The sequence below is a fragment of the Poecile atricapillus genome, chromosome 2 (assembly GCF_030490865.1).
Source record: "Poecile atricapillus isolate bPoeAtr1 chromosome 2, bPoeAtr1.hap1, whole genome shotgun sequence".
Classification (NCBI taxonomy): Eukaryota; Metazoa; Chordata; class Aves; order Passeriformes; family Paridae; genus Poecile; species Poecile atricapillus.
Window position 1 is genome coordinate 77,719,006 of NC_081250.1, and position 14,314 is coordinate 77,733,319.

Below are 14,314 nucleotides of genomic sequence, written 5' to 3' on the forward strand. Positions count from 1 at the left end.
TAATTATTGTCTTCTAGAATAAGATTAGAAACTACAAAGAACAAAACAAAAATTTAGATAACTGTCTTACGAGAAAAGTGGAAGTGTAATTCTTGTGTGAAAATACCTTTTCTGAAATTTCACCTGCTTTGTGATGTTGCCATAATACAGTATTTAGAGATCCTGCTTTTGACTGCTAACCCACTTAATTTGTTATATGATGATGGCTGGTGCAGAAATTGTGTTCAGGAGAAAACACACATCCACTGAGCAGTCCTTCATTTTTTGTGTATTTTTGCACTGGTTTAACCTGCTGCTAAGATGCTTGTATTTGCCAAACCAGAAGGTCTGCCCTGCGGGAAAGGGGTTGTGTTGTGTGGCTGCTCAGCATCCCCAAGGAAGGGCAAGTGGAGGAGCCTACAAGAAAGATTGAGAGGGACTTTTTACAGGGGCATGTACTGACAGGACAAGAGGGAATGGCTTCACACTGAAGGAGAGTATGTTTATGCTAGATATTAGGAAGAAATTCATTGTTGTTATGAGGGTGGGGACACTGGAACTGTCTGCTTGGAGAAGCTGTGGATGCCCCATCTCTGGAAGTGTTAAAGGCCACATTGGATGGGACATTGAGAAATCTGCTCTAGTGGAAGGTGTTCCTGCCCATGACAGAGGTGTTGGAACTACATGATCTTTGCTCTCCTTCCAACCCAGGCCATTCTGTGATTCTGTGAAATTGGGAGCATTCTTCATGGGACTACATGTATCCCCCTCCCCCAGATCCCTAATTTTGTGGCTCTTAGAGCTGCCAGGGTAGAGTCTATTATCTACTGCTTATAAAATACTGCTACTAGTAAGACCTTATGATAGGTACTGGATGGGATAAGTAATAAGCCTGGAAGTGATGTAGGACATGATGCTTGCAGCAGCAGATCTTGCTGCAGTTGAGTATCCCAGAGGCAATTTACAAAGACTTCTGGAAGATTTGTCTTTCAGTGTGAACTTCTAAAATAATTGAATATTTTTTAATAACAGTGCTGCTTCAGCCCATTGATAGTTTGCTGAACTACCTTGGGTAAAGGCAGAAGTTTTGCTTGTGCCAGCCAACATCTTAGTCTGTGCAGACTAAGCTGGTTGTAGCTACCCCTGGGTTGGACTGTGACATCTGGTAGGTGATAAATGTGATACACTGTGTCTGTGAAGAAGATACTTTTTTCCTGATTGTGCCTTGGGATGAGGAAATCGTATTTTGAAGTCCTGAGTTTGTTCTGTCACATGCCATTATAATTCGGTGGCAGTTTGTGCATGCATTTAACTTGTCCTGACTTTGCAGGTAGTACATACGTAAAGCACCAGAAGACTGGAACCTTTATCAGTAGAGGTTGTGGTTCTTCACGTTTTTGATGAAAGAAAAAGAGAGAAGGAATTTTTTTAAACAGTGACATGTCCTAAGCATTACTCCATGAGGTGATTTAGAAATTGTTTTCATCAGTATCGTTTCTGCAGTTCACTGGGTTTCTTTTATTGCCATAATACACCACCCATTTTTCTATTATAGCTTATTGAATTACAAGGCAATGAATCCAGCTCACTTTATTTAATAAACTTTTATAATTCACAGTTATGACTAATATTCTGGAAGTCTTTCTGTCACTTTAAAAAAAAAAACTGCGCTTAAGTCATGTGAAAGACTGCCCCATTTTAAATGAGTGTATGCAGAAGTGAACTGCTGTCACTTCTTCTAGTATTTACTGTTTAGCACAGAAGCAAGAAAAGTCACAATGTGTAGACTGTGGTGATGCAGTTTTGCCAGTGCTTTATTGTGGGGTTATTTTTCTGTCAGGTACTGAATCTTGCAGAAGCTATAGAGTGATTATTTACTTATGAAGTTAGATGGTATCATGTTTCATGGGGATTTTTGTATCTTCATCTTTGCCATGGCATCTGTTGTGATGGCATGCCTCAAGTTACTCTTTTCCAAAGACTTCAGCCAGACTTTAATAAGGGAAAGAGGAAGATCTGTAGTAGCCTCTTTTATTTGTCATACTTGTACTGCAGTCATGTAATTAGAAAAAGAAGTCTCTTAAATTTTTTCCATGTGCAATTTGTGCTAAAATATGTATCAAACAGAGGAAGTTTGTTTTCAGAGCCTTCCTTGTTACTTATTACTTATTTAAAAATCCAAGAGGGGATGATCCTAGGAAATTAAGCTGTTGTCTCTATGCTGTAATTGCCCTGCGATACGATCTCATGTTGAAATGGTATCTCTCCTCTAGATGAAATCTTCTGAGCTCTTGCACAGCATGGGGTGGGAGTGGGAGGGGTGGTGTTATAAAACACATTGAAAATTCACCTCTCTGTAAAAGGTACTAGAGATACAGTGCGGAGGGATATTCTCCTTACTTCTAATACAATTGTCATGATTTCAAGGACACCACTGCAGTTCCCTTAGCAAGAGCTCAAAGCTGCAATTTGTGTCGGGCCTGATGGAGGGTGAACAGGTGGATAATGGGGACTTTAGCAGCAGGGTAACAGTGAGAAAGGAGAGCTGATACACAGCGATAATTGCATGTTAATTAAGGAGAAAAAGAGGGAGGCAGGTAGATGCTGCGGGCTGCAAACGCTGCAAAAGAGACAGAGGGGAAAGGAAAGTATTTGGGAACTGATGGTCCCTTTGTCTTAGTGAATGCCCTGTCTTGGAGAAGGAGGCTGCAGGAGGAGCACGTGGGGCTGCCTTTCGGTGGTTTGCAAGATGCTGCTCCCCTTATCCATCCACCTCTGGTTAGGGTGCTGTGGAGATGAAGAGAGCCCCAGTCCTGCTGTCAGCTCCACAGCTGGTTCCTGTCAGCGATGAGAGGGTTGACTGCTGGTGAGGCATCTGTACGCGGGGCTGTGTTACAGGGCTGGAGGCTGCCCAGCCTGGGTCTTCACCAGTCCAGAGCTGGGCTGTTGAAGCCAGGTGTCAGCTTCACCGCATGAAGGGTGTTTAACAAAATGAAATTGGTATTGCAGCAGTAACACTGCACATGCCATACACTGTGTTAATTAATTTCACATGCCCCAGAAACTCTGGAGATAGCATGCTTAATGTTATCTCCTACCTCATTTAATGTGATTTTATTAGAAAAATATATTGAAGTGGATAGAGGGTGAGAGAGAAATTGAACAGCATTGTGAACAGACTGTTGCAGATGATCAGGTTACCACAGCCTAATGAGTTAAGGCAATGGGAATGGGCATAAGCTGCTACCTGGGTGGTTTTAACTGATGTGCTCTCTAATTGCAGTGGGATAGAAATTAATGACTTGCCAGCTGCTGTTCTGCATCCAACTAATATTAAAAATGTGGCAGAAAGTCAGTGTTTTTGGAGCATCTGCCGCTTCACACATTTTTCTTAGAGCCTGCTATTCTAAATATAATGGTTCTAGTGTCTACCATAATGCCTGATACTTCTGTTTTAAAAGTGAGTGGCAGAGAAGGACTTGGATTCTCTACATGGAAATACAGACTTTTCCACTGTTACTTTGGGCTGAGTTACTTGGGTTTCAGCAAGTCTCTAAGGACACATGAGAGGCAGCTGTAGGCCAGTGCTGATAGGCATTACCATGCAGCTGTAAGCAGCATTAAGGCAGGGATTTGTAGTCAATAAGCTCAGTGTTATAGGTGGGGTAAGCCTAAGAACATGACAGAGGTGGGAACAACTTTCACCCTTTTGTTGCTTTTCTTGAAAGGAAGAAATCAGGGAAAATTAGTGGCCACTTTTATCCAAAGGATTGTTACGGTTTTGCAAACATGTATTTTTTTTCTATCATTTGAGAAGAGCGTTAATCTGTTCCACCCCATACATGGTAACAGCTCTGGGGGGTGCTGTGTGCTTGCAGACCTACATTGGTTCGATAGTTGCCTCCGTGAACCCCTACAAGAGCATCCCGGGACTGTATGACTGCGCCGCTATGGAGCGATACAGCAAGCACCACATGGGAGAGATCACGCCCCACATCTTCGCTGTGGCCAACGAGTGCTACCGCTGCCTCTGGAAGCGCCACGACAACCAGTGTATCCTCATCAGGTGAGTGCTGGCTGCTGCTGCTGCTGCTGCTTTGGGTACCCCTGATGGGGAGCCCTTCAAGGGGATGTGGGAGCATGGCTGCTGGCCACATGAGGAGAACTCTGAAAGAAAGCAGACTTATAAAACAGCACAGTTTCAAGAGAGTTCTGAAATTGTTTTGTGTCATTCTGTGCACCTCTAACAAAACATTAGTTTTTTTAATGCATCTTACAATTATATTTAGTAAAAAGAATATACTCTATTTTTGTGCATTTTTTTGGTCTTCACACATCAAATGTTACCCTAAGTGTTTTTCCACCAGTTTAAACATCTCTGTGCAGTAGTTTGTCACTACTAGACCCTGATTCTGTATGGAGAGAAAAAGAAAAAGTTAACCTACCAGTTCTTGAGATATGCAGTAAATAAGAATAGCAAAAGAGAAACCCCTCCACATTTCAGCCACTTAATTCTGCCTGATTAATCTTCCTTACTTAATCTTGTTGTGCTTTAATTTAATGGTGATTTAATAGCTTCCCGTTTGAACCACTGTGTCGCTGGTATTCAGGATCTGGCTCTGGCCGAGTGTGCGTTATGGAGCAGTTGGCATTTCAATAGCTTTTCACTGCTTTCAGCTCCTCCTTCCTTCTGGCTCCAGAAGAGCTGAAAATGCAGCCAGCTCTTTTCCCATTCCCCAGCCTGACAGCTCAGCTGTGTTGGCTCACACACAGGCAGGGAAACCAAAGTCTGGCCCACCAGATAGGGAGGAGCAGGTCACTGCAGCATCACATCAGCTACCGGGCTCCGGGCAGGGGGTGATGCTCAGGGGGGTAAGAGACCTTGTGTTTCCCCTCCCTCTCCTCCCTTGCCTTCACAACATTTGTGTGATTAGGCCTACTTGCTGTCACCTTCCTGCACCATGAGGTTACATGTGTAGAGCTCTTCAGGCACAAGCTGACATGATTTTGGCTGTCTCCTGACCTCCCAAGGAGCCCTTGTGGTGCTGGGACTGACTAGAGCATGGGGCAGATGGTGGGACAGAGTGAGAGCAGCGCCTTTTGCAATAGGCAGTTTCTACTGACATTTCAGATTATGGCCCAGGTTGCAAGGCTTCATGGATAAGAGGGGGATTTGGTGTATGTAGTTCAGCACCCAAGCTGCTGTTAGAAATGTGGATTAGCTGCATCATAGCCAGGCCTGCTTGCAACTTTCTGCAGGCTCTCAGGTCACAGTGCCTACCTGCCTTTGCCTCTAGGCAGGTTCTGCTTTGCAATGACACAAAGCTGAAATGTGTTTTTTTAGCTTTCATTAACTGTATTTATCCTTCTTATTGCTTAATACATACTTCTGTACATATAAAGATGAGTTCAGGTAAGAGTCCAAGCAAAAATTAAATTTATGGAGATCTTTGTCATGTGATGATAGGTAGCCTCAAGTCATGAGTTTGTTTTTTATTGCCAGGCAGTTACTTGTGAACAGCCTGTTTACACAAATTTAGGGACCAAAACAATTTCTGGTGGCCATTGGTATTTTTGTCATTTTGTACTAGCCTCAGTATTTTACCTTTCATTCCAGTTCCTCACAAGCTGCCAAGAGGAAGGGAGGTTATGTCCTAAAATGGACATAAGCAGAAGTCTGTGATGTTCCAGGGGAGCCTTCAGCACTCTGTGCTCTGTAAACCATGTGCTTTGGTACAGATAAGCCATAATATGGAGAAGTTTTGTATTAGGAATCCCTTTTAAAAGTGTTTGCTGTGGTCATGGATTGAAATAGTGATTTGTGTAAGTTCTGTGTTTCAGATGGTATAAGGGTATCTTGTTACTACAGAAATTGAGGAAACATGCAATTCAGATTAAAAAAAAAAATTGAATGCCCAATCTGCTTTCCTAAAAGAGCATTATCTGCTCTGTGAAGGACTTGGAATAGGATTTTATAAAATTACTGAAGGTTTCCATGGCCTTCCTACAGTTTAGGAAAGTCCCTGTTGTCACATACCTAGTTTAGAGCATAGGAAGTGGAGGTAGAAGAGTGTGCTTGGCAAATTCAGCATCCTGGTCATTTCTGCATCTTTTACCGGCTTGGAATTAGATGTTGCATTAAGTCACTGTACTGTCACTGTAACTTTCTTGGTTACTACTAGCATTTGAAAAAGAAAGTAGCCAAGTGAGGCTCTTTAGTGTTTGAATTCAGACAAATATTCTGATCTTGCATTTAATGTGAGAGATGATAAAGAGATAAATTCTCTTGTATCTTGAAAACACAGTAGTTAAAATGAGGGAATTACTCGGGTAGGTCTCACATTTCTGATAGGCAGTTTGAGCTGCTCCTGGCCTCAGCAGCAAATTGTAACAGCCCCACAAAGGAAGGGGCTGGGAATGCTGATGATCCTCTGGACTTGAAGTGCCCTCTGCTGGCCCCCAGAGTTAGCTCAGCTTTGGTTTGGAGCTGCTTTCTTCATGCTTTGGGTTCAAAAACCTGTGAAAAAGCTTATAGTGGTTTGAAATATTAATATTGGGATATTTTTCTTGCTGGGGTAGGGTGAGAGGGTGAATTGCAGAACACAAATTAGAAAAAATCAGAATATAATTTAAACGTGCGACCATTTTTTCCAATATGACCATCCAGGTCAGACGTGAACAGGAAGGAAATACAGAAGAGATGATAAATCGGATCACCCAAAATGCTTATTTACTGGTGTGTGTAACAGTCATTAATTCACGATAATGCTGCTTAAAAAGGACTTTGCAGCCTAAAATGTCAACAGAATGGCACACTGAAGAAGCTGTACACGACTGGTGTGTTTACATAGTTGTGAAATGGTGTTTTAACTCTCACGGGCTAAAAAGCTAGAGTTTTTCTGTAGACATAAACATCTGCATCAATGAATTCTCAGTTTGTTGTTGGTCTGAACCATTACTGCAGGGCCCAGTTTCATTTAAAACAGGAGGGGAAAAAGTCCACTTTGTTAAAAATGTCTTCTATCTTCTGATTTTTCAGCTGGGTGCCTCAGGAACATGAAGGAAGTCCATCTAATTTGAGCAATAGCCAAACAGCTTGTTCTGGTGTAGGAAAGGGGCTGAGCTTCCTCATGATTAAAAGAAGTTCACAAATTGAGACCAAGTTCAAACCTCCATGCCTTTATTACAAGAATAGGAAAATATCTTTAGGTTTGGTTTGGTTTGGGGTTTCTTTGCTGCTCTGTGTAAGGTGATCTAGTCTGTGCAGAAGCAAACGCATGCTCTTTCCTCAAAGAAAATCGCAGTTGATCAGAGCACTCCCAAAACATTGCTCTGTATGACAATCAAGTCAGTGCCATGAGTGGGAAATCACTGTTTGCTAATAATTTGTTCTCTCTGTTATTATCTGATGGCCTGAAACTTCGTGTTGTTGTTTTTCAGCTTGAAAATCAATACAAACCAAACCCTTTATATGAGACCCAGACCTGTGATGGGTGTGATGTCCTTGTGAGACTGGCACACCAAAGTTCAGATGTGCATTTGATGAAGTATATTTGCTGAAGGGACCTGTTTTTGTCTGTCTTGGGGTTATAAAGGCAGCAGACTGTAGGGCCCCAAAAACCTCACTTGACGAGACTCTCAAAAGGATTTACGGTTGTTCACACTCAGACGCATGGGAGAAATACTGACAAGATATTCTCAAGGGGTCAAAACAACAAAAGACTGGCAACTTTAGAAAATCAGAGAACTTTTTCAAAGGTTTAGAGCAGCATTCCATCAACATAAAACACTTCTCAAAGCATTAACCTCACCCTTTAACTTTGCAAACTCTAAGCTCATCCAATTTTAAGTTACTCAGAGCTCTGAGAAGAGGGAATTAGAGGAAGAAAGAGAAAGATAAGAAGGCAGAAAAGACACAGAAAAGGACAAGTGTAGCTACCACTCCTGGTTCCAGCAGTGTTCCGCTGATAGAAATTCCAAGAGGAGGTAGGGTCAAGGCATGTGCTGGCTACATGTCTCAGTTCATGTCTCACCCTTTGACCTTCCTGGACTCTTTCCCCATGTGGGGCTTCTGGTCATTTGGCCCTTGGGAGCTGGGTTAGGGGTTCCAGAGGTGCTCATGGAGCAGTGCCTTGGTGTGCCAGCAATTAGCACCTATTGCAGACTGTTCTGTCTCTTTCCCAGACAGAACAGGGAAATGATTTAGTGTTATGTCCTTCAGAATGAGGAGTCACTCTCAGTGACCCCTTTTTACACTGTGGTGGTCACAAGTCCAGGCTGCTGTGCCCTCAGCCCTGCATAGAACAAGTGAGAGACATGGAGAAAGTCTAAAAATCTTCTGAGTGGAGGCCTTCTGGTCTGCTGTCAGACTTAATATGTTCACAGTCCTGAATGTAGTGATGTGGAACAAGCTGAGCACTTAAACTCATGGGCTGGAAAGGTTCTGGAAAGGTTGCTCTAAATAATTCACCCCTTTATTGACCTTGTAGGCACAAACTTTTTAAGGACTCTGAAAGACTGATCTCATGTAATGGTAAAAGTGAATAGAATGGAGTGGTTACTACTAAATGCGTAGAGAACATTGTGTCAACGCATCCTTTAGATTTTGTGGAGCTGAAGGTGTTTCCAAGAGGAAAATTTTAAAAAGTAATAAAAAAGTATAACATGGGAAATAGCTAATGGAGACAGGCACCTTGAAGTTGGGGCACTAACCATCAAGTCATGCACAGCAGAAAGAGCACCAGGATGAATTATTGGTTTCTCCTTCCACCATGAGACCTGAGAGGTATCAAGCTAATAGGAGGTCAATCTGAAAACAACAAGACCATTTGCTTTTTAAGGGAGTATGGCTAGAAACTCAAAGAAGATAAGTACACTGAGGGTTACAAGACATAAAAGCCAGGTTTAGATCAGGAAACCTCTGAACAGCAAATAACTGGAAGCTGGAAGAACACAGAAGGGATATAATCATATATCTTCCGCGGGCATCTCCAACTGGCAACTATCAGAATAGGACACTGGGCAGGTTCAGAACCGAACCAGTTCTGAGTCTCTCCTCTTCTAAGAAAAAAACAAGAGCATGTAATTTTGCATAACACCTGCTATACCAGAGAGAGGTGCAGGAGATATTTTTCCATTGGCTTAGAATATCTCACTTGTAGAATGGCTCTCAGTTACGGTGGGGTAACTTTCAGCTTCCACAGAACTGCGGATTCTCCAGATCAAGGGACAGTGAGTGGGGGCAGAGGAAGGATGGTATCAGTGAAAGTGGTGATGTCACCTTGTGCCTGCTATTGAGCTATATGCATGGCTCAGAGGGAGAGAATTAGGCAGGAAGAGGTATGTATCACATGATGATTTATTGCACTAGACAAGAATAATGCAAGGGTTTGTGAAGCTCTCAAAACTACCAGTAGAAATGTTTTTTTTTATGGTGAGTATTGAATGCAGGAATACCAAGTATTTGCTTCTTGGGCAGAAGAGATGAGTGAGTGAGGGCCTGCAAAGAGAAAGGGAAGGAGTACTGTCCTGGTTTAGGGCAAATTTTGGAGGAAACTTCCAAAGGGGTTCCTCTAGAAAGGAGATTCAAATGGCCATTTCCCCAACTGGTTTGGGAAAGTATTTCCTTGGAGAAAAATGGAAAAAACCTGTTCATCTAACAAGCAAAGTTTAAAAAAAAAATTATTTTCAAGCATAAAAATTAATAATATTAAAAAATAAAACTTCTTGCTGTTCTGAAGAGATAGCAAATCCAGAAAGTCCTTTTCATGGGGTGTAGCTCAGCTCACTCAGTCTCTTATCAGTCCCTCCTGCACTGGATAGTGCCAAGGCCCAGGCCCCAGTGGGCCACAGGCGTGAGCTCCCGGGGTTTGGCTGGGTGTTCAGTCCAGAGCAGGGCTGACCAGTTCCAAGAAAAAAGGAAAAAAACAGTCCAGGGAACTTCTCTGCCTCAGCCAGCTAAGAACTAACTAAAAGCAGAGGAGATCTCTGTCCTGCTGTCTGTCCATGCTGCAGACAACACAGTCCAGGAGCAGGATGTGGGGCAGTGAGGGCTCTTTCTGAACACAAACTGAGGCTTCTTCTTTCCTCCCCTTGCTCTCCGAGCCAGTCTTAAGGGTGCAGAACTCAATATTCAGCATAAACAGAGCAGACAGTTTGGGGCACAAACATCATAAAGTCACCCCAGGACAAAATCTGAAAAGGCCAGACATCAAGGGTAAAATTACATTAAAAACACTACAGAATTTCTTTGATGTGGTATAAATATAATGGATGAATCACACTTACTGGAACATATTGGCAGTTATGAAGATGTCTCATTATGTTTTCTGAATGTCTCTTCCCTAATTTTATTGTTGATATTCATTTGCAGGAAAATGTCATGCTGGTTTTTTGGGTGTACCTTTCTTCTTTATTTTTTACTAGAAAGCATCATTATACTATGTTGTAAGCTAAAATCAGTGGGGTCATTACTCTGCAATGGCACAACAAAAGACTGTCAATTTATCTAAGCTTGCTCCACAGTTGTGCTCCATCAAAGTCACTGGCAGAATTCCTGCTTGCTACAATGGAAAAGGTGAAGTAAGACCAAAATGTACCCTCTTTCTTCGGGAATAAACTGGAATGAGGTACAGTTTAATTAGGAGCTAGGCCACATCTTAGGATACAATCTATGACTGTAGATGAAGAGTGAGCAAATGAGACAAATTTTACACACAAGTTATATTTTTTAATGGCTCACAGTGTGTATTTAGGCTATATAATTGGAGGGAAAGGGTACTGGGGAAATGAGCCAAAGCTAAACTTTCCCATTTTTAGAGTGTTAGTTTTGAAGAGAAACTGAGTATTTTGCCTTCTGTTTGTATCAGCAGGGCTGCTTGTTAACAGTTTGTTTTTAAAATATCAATTTAGTATTATCAAATAGCTTTGTTCTCCTGTGGGTGGTGATGAGAGGTTTTATACCTCCAGTGGTAATGAGAGATGGAAATTGTATATTTTGAACTCACATGCTTCTGGTTTGTTTCAATAGGTATATAAAAAGTTTGTTTAAAGAGTATGTAGCTTGCTAAGAATTTTAGTATTAATTGTACGAGTAGCCTTTATGTGTTAGAATGTGCATTGGTGTCTCTAACTTCCTCCTCCTCACAGCAGGGCTCCTTCATTAACTAGATTGCTGCAATGTATCCCAAACTTTCCCATCTTAATTCTTAGTTTGGTCCATTGCCATTCCTTTGTTGTGACTTTGTTTTAACATGATGATGGGAAGTGTTGGATAATTGTTTGCCTTCAGAGAGCTCTTCATTGCCTCCTAGGTGTATATACATATGAAGTCAGTGCCTTGAAATGCTATCTGAGCAGTGGTATGAAGCTTAAGGACAGCTTGTTTTTTTCCCTGGATGTCATATTCAGGAAGTTTAATGGGGTGTTCTGGCTCCATTTGACCATCACTTCTAATCACCCCAGTCCTCCTGACCTCCAGGAATGTAGAGTTTGGGTGGGTGGCCAGCCAGAGGGCTTCTTCACTGGCCACTGGGACTGTGCAAACCATTTCCTTCTCTTCTTTCAGTGGCGAAAGTGGTGCTGGTAAGACGGAGAGCACTAAGCTGATTCTCAAGTTCTTGTCTGCAATGAGCCAACATTCACTGGAGATGTCCTCCAGAGAGAAGAGCTCCTGTGTGGAGCAAGCTATTCTTGAGAGCAGGTATTGGATCTTTCAGTATATGGGTAATTTTTTCAGAAGACATAACCTTGGACATTGAAATAAGAGCCTGCAATGTAATCAAATGTGTGTATGTTTACTGAACAGTAAAATGTATACTGGACAAAGGGAAATACTCCATTAAACAAAATTACCTGGCTGCTCTAGAGAGTTGTGAGCACAGTGGTATCTCTTAGTGAAGCAAAAATATGCAGAGTTTTGAAATGGATGAAGCTTTAATGGTAGCTTGCATTTGCAGCTGAATTCAGATAATCGGAGTAAGGGAAATGGGTGATAGGAGGGAGAAACCTTTGGTTCAGTTTGTGTAGCCTGAGGATACAGTAGAACAAGATACAGCATGGTGAGGATAGAGCACTCAAGTGGTAAAAGCATGCTGAGGGAAGGGAGGATAAGGAGAACTGATAAGACAGATGAGTGAATGCATCAGATAAATTGGACACAATCTATGCAAGCAAAAAATAAATCTTGGTGTTCACATGAAATGACACAGTTCTAAACTATTTAAAAACAAAGGCAATTTGAGATGCTATTACTTTAGTTTATCTAACTTCATCTCTGCTGTATGCGCTGTATCTTGATGTAGTTTGGTTTTTTTTAATTTCCATAGGACAAGGACTCCTTACATCTGTCTAGCAATTTGCATGTGCTGAGATTTCTTATTTCTGTCATTTGAGTACTGCAGTGAGAATTGTGTGCATCTTTTGAGTGATTACAAAGGAAGTAGCAAGTAGCAGCTACTACTCTGCAGATGCAGAGCAGTTCAGTATAATTTATCTTCCTGTTGCATGAATACTTGCATCTTCTGCTAGGCAACCGAGATGCCCATTGCTAAATGGATGGTAATGCTGGGATGTAGGCTGCTGCTGAGGGGAGTGTCAGAGGGGAGCTTGTCAAACTGCTGTTCCTTTCACCAGCCTCATGTGAAGCTGTTGGCATGCTGGTCACATGTTAACACTCCTGTCGTTCTCTGTCTTCACAGTCCAATTATGGAAGCTTTTGGCAATGCAAAGACTGTTTACAACAACAACTCAAGTCGCTTTGGGAAGTTTATTCAGCTGAACATCTGTCAGAAAGGAAACATTCAGGGAGGAAGAATTATGGATTGTATCCTCGTTTGGTGATTTGACCCCTGTTTGTGGGAAGCACCCATGTACCTCCTTGATGGAGGACTGAGGGAGAACTGGCTTGCCTTTGTTTGTCCTTTCACCTCGTCCTGAAATTTATGCAGTTAAACTGAGCTGATGTAGGTTGGAAGGGGAAGCAGCAACACCAAATTCATGCACACATGTATTTGTGGCAGTGTGGGGTGTATGTACTCTTGGAGGAGCAGCACTTTGTATTGCTTCCGCTAGCGTGACATGGCTTGTGTGCATTTCCCATGTAATGAGCTAAAACAGCCTCAGGAGTCCTCGGGAACATCTTGAGTTGTCAGCCAGTTCCCTCATTACTGTATCCAAAGATAAGCTGCTTACTTCTCTGGACAAGTACTTGAAAGAGCAGAGGTACTCAATTTCTGTAGTGTGAGTCTTGGTGGGTTAAATCCTCAGATTTGTCCTGCATTTGACAAAATCAGGCTATAATCCAGCTCCACCAGAGGCCTGGGGATGAGGTATATTCCAAGGGGATCCTACCTGCTGTTTTAAACATAAACTGCTTTTTCAGTGGAAAAAAAATAATTTTTGAGCTTGTTTCCAAGCTTTAGGGGGGAAAATGCAAAGGAAAACAGAAGTCATTTAAAATGCAGCATCTGCCAAGTCCAGTTTTAATGGGATGGAAGAGATGCTGATACAATGATACTAGAACTGCTACAATATTATCATTATTGCTACTTTGTTTATGTTATTGTAGGTGTATTGTATGAAACTGGCTTAGCTTGTAAAACAAGACCATGATAGTCTTCCTATTGCCTCAAATAAAAGAAGGAAGATTATCAAAAGCTGATTCATTAATTGATTTTTACTTTATTCCTTGACTGAAGCTTTTCTTGCTGGCTCCAGATTTATTGGAAAAAGTAAGTTGATGTTTGCTTTTGCTCAGTTAATTGTGTTTGATTTAACTTTTGTCTGAAACTGTGGATAAAAAAAATTGTCTTTAAAAATGATCACTTAAGTGGAAACTATTTTTTACTTTGACAGAATCGTGTAGTAAGACAAAACCCTGGGGAAAGAAATTATCATATATTCTATGCTCTGCTGGCAGGGATAGAAGAGAGAGAGAAAGGTGAGTGGCAAAGAACAAGTCACACAACTGTAGTGGTTTTCTGCTAGCAGTCAGCAGTGGTGACAGCAGTGGAGAATTTAACTGCAGAAACCCACTAACCCAAGCTGAGAAATAGGTTATTTATTCAGTTGTGATTCAGGGAGTGTGAATTTGAGCTCAAGTTGATAAAGGAACATGCTTAGCTGAAGTATGTCACTGAGCTGACAGTAGTGTTCCTCCCTGCTTCTGCTGTGGCCATGGGAAAATTACTTGGGGACAAACATGCCTCATTGTGTTCAAACTGAATATTTTTGCTGGTACTAAAGAACTCCACAGCAACAAAGATAAATAATTCTGGTTGTTCTAATCCTTTCCCATAAAGAATAAATCCACTGAACAAAAGAAATGCCAATTGTA

General features: G+C 41.8%; 1 protein-coding gene across 1 annotated transcript in view; it reads left to right on the forward strand.

The window, feature by feature from the left end:
- Window positions 1-14,314, forward strand: part of MYO10 (myosin X) — a 159,351-nt gene that overhangs the window by 82,475 nt on the left and 62,562 nt on the right. The window contains exons 4-8 of the mRNA XM_058831435.1: window positions 3,858-4,045; window positions 11,546-11,680; window positions 12,678-12,802; window positions 13,696-13,709; window positions 13,834-13,918. Coding sequence (XP_058687418.1) covers window positions 3,858-4,045; window positions 11,546-11,680; window positions 12,678-12,802; window positions 13,696-13,709; window positions 13,834-13,918 — 547 coding nt within the window. The remainder of the gene's footprint in view (window positions 1-3,857; window positions 4,046-11,545; window positions 11,681-12,677; window positions 12,803-13,695; window positions 13,710-13,833; window positions 13,919-14,314) is intronic.